Source organism: Sphaeroforma arctica (assembly GCF_001186125.1).
Source record: "Sphaeroforma arctica JP610 unplaced genomic scaffold supercont1.1773, whole genome shotgun sequence".
Lineage (NCBI taxonomy): Eukaryota > Ichthyosporea > Ichthyophonida > Sphaeroforma > Sphaeroforma arctica.
The window spans coordinates 1-6635 of NW_014038785.1; the positions used below are offsets into that span (position 1 = coordinate 1).

Below are 6635 nucleotides of genomic sequence, written 5' to 3' on the forward strand. Positions count from 1 at the left end.
ATATACAAGCACGAGTGCACGCTGCGTGCGTGCATGCACGCATGCATAGATACATAGGACCATACCGCGTACTTAATACATACATACATACATATATACATACATACATACATACAGACATAGATACATACATACATAAATACATACATACATACATACATACATACATAACATACATAAATAGATTCATAGATGTACAGATGCATAGATATATAGATACATAAACACATAAATACATAGGACCATATCGCGTACTTACCACGTTGTCGACATCTTTATCAGCCTATTTTTATCATGGACTGCCGGGAATGCGTCAAGATGGGCCTATTACCTCGAAATTAAATAGACATGCACTACAATTTTTCGCTATGTTTCTCTCGTCCTTAGTTCCACTTTAATATCAAGGCATACTATAACCCACTTGCACGTGTCTGATATCAAAGCATTCTATAACCCATTTGTACGTGTCCACAGTTCCACACTGATTTCAAAATCCACTGTATGACGTCTTTACCGTCAGTGATGTACCCTAGTCCATTTTCTGGACCGACGTGTATTTGGTGAGGTCCCATAAATATCGACCCTACCTTTGCGAATGGACCGGATGCGGTTTTGGACACGGGCTCGGGCGTTAGTAATTTTATATTTAGTGACGGGTGTCGTATAGACAAAGCCCCTGGGCTCAGTGGTCTGGGCCTCCTGATGACTGAAGTCCTGCGTCCTGACGGCTGACGAACCTGTCGACCTGACCTACAGTATCTCATTTTTTCAACAAAAAAAATTAGTTGTTGGCGCCTTGGAAGTTGGAGCCTTGGAGCCTTGGAGTTGGACCGTTGGAGGCTCTGGGCCCCTGGGGCTTGGGCCTCTGGCAATTGTTTTCTTGCAAGAATGCCAGGCATAGTAACCTACGATCTCATTGGCGAATAAATAGTGTTAGGCCTTCAGTCGAAAATTAAACTCCCCCGAAAGTCCTTTCAATAGATTGAGCGTCTGAACTCTGAAGCGATGCAGCGCCAGGCCGCCAGCTGCCTATCCAGTCTACCATATATCCATTACTGGTACGTTAAAAGCATATTATCTTGCATATTAATATAATTGTCCGTTACCACAATCTAATTGCTAAACTTGAAGTGTTGAGAAAAATGTACTAATAAGCATCTCCACCTGAACAGTAGATTGAATCTCTGGTTACAGTGCATCTTGCATTTCATCCTGACTTATAGTTAATCTCACCAGCACCACGCCATGACTATTATCCAGAATTGGCTCTCAATTTTGGTTCTTATCGGGTGTGTGGCCATTACCAGGGCAACAGACGGAGAAGAGGCCACCACACATCCCGGAGGTAAGTCTTCGCAACTACAAAACAATGCGTGCATGATTTCGTATCATTCGTGGAATGATCCTGTACGCAAACACATACTTTCAACTTATTCACAGTATTATTCATAACCAGAGTCTATGCCATGGTTGAAAGAGGACTCGGAGAAACCAGCTAATTTTGCGAGTTATATTGTTGGAGGACAAGCTGCTGAACTCCAACTGCAATGGGTCGCCTCTTTACAGAATCGAATAGATGGGGAATATCAGGTGTGTTCTGCTCAATCAGGACACCCAAACTTGGTTACCTTGCAGGTTTTGAAAACACTTCTCAAAAAAGAAGCTCATTGCTGGCAATGGAGTGTTGTTCTGATAACAGTATCTGAGTTTCGTTTGTTTTATCCCCAACTTCAGCATTGGTGTGGTGGCAGTCTCATCGCCAAGGGATGGATTCTGACCGCTGCACACTGTATAGATAAATTCAATACCGTGTGTATTGGAGGTCTCAAATTGGCAAACAATGCAGGTAGGACATTCGCACATGATATTTGCGATTGTATAATCTACAATTAAGAAAGAGTACCCGGGCTTATTTAGTCTCGATTTCATTTTAAAGAAAGATTGTTAATTTCACATTTTCTTCTTAAAAACAGAGTTTCATTGCGTCACCGTGAAGAAAATATATCAACACGAACAATATGATTCACTGTCTCTCGCGAACGACATAATGTTGGTCGAATTCGATTCCGACTATTCCGGTGCGCCAGTCAAGCTCACAAGTGGAGATTTGGTAAGATGCCTCAGTGCCAGTTCATTACCTGAATAGGGAGCATCCAGAAACCTTTGACTCTGTGATATGCTCCCCGATCACTCCACTGCAAAACGTCAAAGCTTATTCGTGTTCTCTCTATGTGGATGTGGTATGCATTCTGCTATTGGCAGGACGATGATCATGAACTTATTGTTGGATTACACTCAAGTCAGAAGTGGGTGCCAGAATTTTGTACACATAGCTGAAACTTTTTTTCTTGGGCTGTGAACAGGAATGTGATAGCGAATACCATACTCAGACCATGTTTCAAATATCATCATTAGAATGAAGACACGGATGATTCGGCAAAGATTGTGGGCTGGGGCAAGACAGAATCTCTTGGTAAGTATAGATGTGTGGATCAAACCAATAGGATTCAGTGATTTTGTAATATTCTTTAGTAAAGTCACCTCATCGACACATTGATCAATATCATTCTTTACTAGATGTTTCGTACGAGCTCAAAGAGTTGAGTGTAAAGGTTTATCCTAACGATGACTGCTCAGTTTGGGGTGGAGGAATTCCAGAGGAGCTTCCGCAATCCGTGATGTGCACCGAAACACTAAGTGACGGAGAAGGCTTTTGCACAGGTAAATATATTTTTCGATTTATCAATGATAGACAGAAGAGTGCAAATTGAATATCAGCTGCGCAGTCTGTCGGTCTAGTGTTCACCTTCCATCGTTTTTATTTTTGACTAGGAGATTCTGGTGGACCGCTATTTGCAGAGGTAGAAGGCGAAACGCTTCTCATCGGCGTTATCAGCTTCGGTTCAACTACGTGTGTAGGACTGCCCATGGTATACACGCGCGTGGGCGAATACCTTACCTGGATTCAGGAGACCATGGAAAATTCAAATCCCGATTTGGATGACATTTCCTTACCTGCGGTATGCATACCTAACGTTTCATGCTGCTATAGCTTTTTGGAAGTAAACTCCTGTCTCAGTAGTATTTCTGTGCACATTTCTAGATTGATGTATGTAAACTGGCTATAGTTGAATAGTTTTTGAAATGACAACTGAATTAGTGGCGACACTATTGTAAACTTTTCTCTAGTCATGCGCAGATGGGAGCTGCATTGAGGTGAAAGACAGTGCATTTGGCAGAACCGAGACTATTTACAACTTCTCGTTGTCGAAAGGTGTAGAACTTCAGGTATGTATTTCATGCTGGGGATGCAAGGGTTGATCATTTTCATCATCTCGCTTCACAGACGCAATGATTTATTCGCAGCTGAAGTCAATCTATATACCCCTCTTACGAATAAATGCGTACAAACTTGTCGTAAACAAAATAAAATGCAGCAAGCATTCTTCTTCCAAGGAGATCTGCAATCCGATGTGAGCTTCTATATAGAGGGTATCGAGCAGCGACTCGGGGCCATAAACGGAAACCCCAGCGCTTTTATGCCTTTGTCTGCGGGATCTTGTTTCATACCTGGTGACTACAGAGTGGTGATTGATCTTGGGTATGTGTCCTATGAAGCTGCTAAGTATAAATTCCGTGTATTAATCCTCGGTATTTTTATAGTTGTGACCATCTGAAATCGCAAACGACATCTATTTCTCATCTTCCCACAGGATTTGGAGGACGAACAAATATGATCAGTACAGACTGCTTGTACCGAAGGACCTGAATAGCCTACCAGAATGCAATCCGTTTCCAGAACTTGACCCTCTTCAAACGCTTAGCGCCCCCGATATTTGTTTGGAAACACCTGGCCGGTGAGTTCCGCGCTCTTGTCTAGATGTCATTTATGAATCCACGCTCTCAGAATGATACGACCCACAAACCCCAAATTGAATTTTGTTGCCACGAAAGCATAAACCAATGAATATATCTGTCAAACATATTCAGCATTAGTTTCCTGACGATTCGTTGTGTGCAGATATAAAAGGGCAGTCATTTGCTATGCATGTCGACAACTATATTCGATAGTAATACTCGTACGGTTGCGTCTGACAGCTGTATAGAGCTGGAGGGAGAATTTGTCCGTGAATGGACCCTTTTCTCATATCAGCAATCTGATTATCGCCGGCTAAGCATCTGGTTCCAAGGACCAACATCGTACGATATGAACCTCCTCAAAGGTATGCCATCGATTACGACCGATACATCATCTCCGTGACAAGTGTTTAGTATTTGCCTCTACCGCGTAAATTTGAAATACATTCGTGCTTGGCTCTCCAGGTGGCAATGTGGCACTCTACAAAGCCGGACTGGGGTCTGAATGGGTCACTTTTGGCAGCGACTGCTGTCCACCTGGGAAGTACGATATTTCTTTGGAGAAAGCAGCTACGGCTAAATTCGGAGGCAAATACAGGATATTTATAGATAATATGTCGCCAAACTGTTTGAATGATGTAACCACAGTGGCAACTAGGTAAGTCTATCCAACCAAAGACTTATGCGAGCGGCCCAGTAGATTTTCGTGATGCTCACGCATATGACTTTTGATGATTTCATTCCTGCAACTTCCACGTGCGCTTTTCTCTTGAAACCAATATGCATGGTCACTTGCTAATGTCGGTTTCTGGTCTTTCAAACGACTCACTAGTCCAGTAGTCAGCGCCGACGCTTTAGCCAAGTTAATGGAGCTTTTCGAAATCGCGGCAGCAATTGGAAAAATTGCTGATGACTCAATTCAGCAAACAACAGGGGAAGATGCTGACCTAGCATTACCATCAAGCACAGAATCCAGTACGGCGGAGGACTCGAATCCAAACATAGACAGCTTCGATAGAAGCACAGAAGCTGACCAACTCGAGAGTAATTCAGGAGCGCCCAACCTGAATATTGATCGACAAGCCTTTTCCATTTTAATCGTTGCGATTTTTTTGCAATTTGCACTTGCATTGTAGGTATTACAGTAAAAACCCTAAGTGTAAGGCATATACGTGGATACAATTGTCAGATGAAGATTGAAAATTAAAATTAAGTGATGTTTACCGAAGCCATATTTACAGTCATGTTCAGCTCTGCACAGGCCTCAGCTATCTTTACTATATGAGTGTAGAAGGTGGTAAACCGGATTTGAGACTACGCTATCATTTTGAGACTATATGCCCTTGGTCGTATAAGGGATATTGTCTAAAGACGAGGTATTAATCGCTGACAATTTTCCACCGTATTAACCATCCTGAATGATATGGCTGAATTGGTTGACAAGAATTGGCACCGCTTCTGTGTACTCTGTGACAGCCTCACACATAACCAAAAGGCTTGAATCTCTACTACACCACATGATTTGATATACCTACCACATATGTTTAAAAAATCTTTTGAAGAAATTCTTGCTTCTGCACCGTACGAAATTGGTCCAAAATTTATTGACTTCGATTGTACAAGAATACTTTGTGTGCACCAAGAGTCAAACGGCGAAGAAACTACTGTGCATATCACCAATGTAAATGTCTCGCATCCAGCGGCTTTGCCTTGCTTTAGTTGCTGGAGAGCATAGAGATAAATACATGCACCACAGCACATCAGGTGGACGACATTTCGCGAGAACTTGGAATGTGTATAATATTGGTTGTATAATAAATACATTATACATGGTGGTAACATAGCCTTCTGTATAATTTAGGAGGCTATGGTGGTAACTGGTGAAAAAAAAATCGGTTTTTATTTTTTTGTATGTTTTTTTTAAATTTTCCCCGCAGGGCTTTTATAAATGCCATAAAGGGGGAGTAATAGAGTCTAATAATCTTTATTTACAGAAAAACTAAAGGTTTATTGTATATTTGACCTAGATTATATAATGGGCCCTAAACCCATTATATTGTATTTGGTTGTAGTATAATCCCATGCGGGGAGACAACTATAGAGGACCATAAAGGTGGACACTAAACAAAGGGGACCGGGGATGTCCTTATAAATAAGTGAGGAGTGATGCTACCCCGAAACCCCCCCCAGAAGGACTAATCGGGCGGGCTGGGCTGAGCCGAGGACATTAGTTTGTACCGGAATCGGGTGTGTTTAGGACGATGAAGACTTTTCGTCAGTAGGTCAGCCGGATTATCATCAGTTTGAATGTAGTTGAGGGTCAAGATATCGTCCTGAATACATTGCCGAATGTAATGAATACGGATTTAAATATGCTTAAGACCTTTAGGTGTGCCTGTTCCAAGGGCCACTTTCATAGCCAACTGATTATCAATATGAAGAACAGTCGGACGAGGAAGAGGACCAGCAAGGGAACTGACGAGATTGCGGACCCAAGAGATGTTCCGAGCAGTCTCAGAAGCAGCAACAAATTCGGCTTCGCTAGAGCTTAAAGCAACAGTCTTCTGCTTCTGAGACTTCCAGTATATCGGAGTACCATTGTAGCAGAGAAGGGAACTGGTCTGATATTAGCGAGATGCCAGACAACCAGCCCAGTCCGAGTCGGTACATGCGACGAGACTGTCATCCGGGAGCGTAGTAGAAGGTCGGGGATAATATGTGAAGGCGTGGTGGGCTGTAGCGGAGAGATAATTGAGGATGCGGTTAAGTGCCGAGGC

General features: G+C 42.5%; 1 protein-coding gene across 2 annotated transcripts; it reads left to right on the top strand.

The window, feature by feature from the left end:
- Nucleotides 1-1098: 1098 nt before the first annotated feature.
- On the top strand, nt 1099-5083 carry SARC_11592 (the record flags this gene model as incomplete). 2 transcript variants are annotated; one of them, XM_014294315.1, is made up of 13 exons in its annotated part: nt 1099-1345; nt 1457-1590; nt 1735-1846; nt 1974-2110; nt 2416-2473; nt 2578-2721; nt 2833-3020; nt 3190-3288; nt 3438-3601; nt 3714-3857; nt 4099-4223; nt 4324-4516; nt 4691-4994. In XM_014294315.1, the coding sequence occupies exons 1-13, from the start codon at nt 1246-1248 to the stop codon at nt 4992-4994; spliced, it is 1902 nt and encodes a 633-aa protein (XP_014149790.1). In that variant the 5' UTR covers nt 1099-1245. The 2 variants fall into 2 exon arrangements, with proteins under 2 accessions (XP_014149790.1, XP_014149789.1); XM_014294314.1 differs by having other exon boundaries at nt 4099-4516; nt 4691-5083.
- Nucleotides 5084-6635: the final 1552 nt, after the last annotated feature.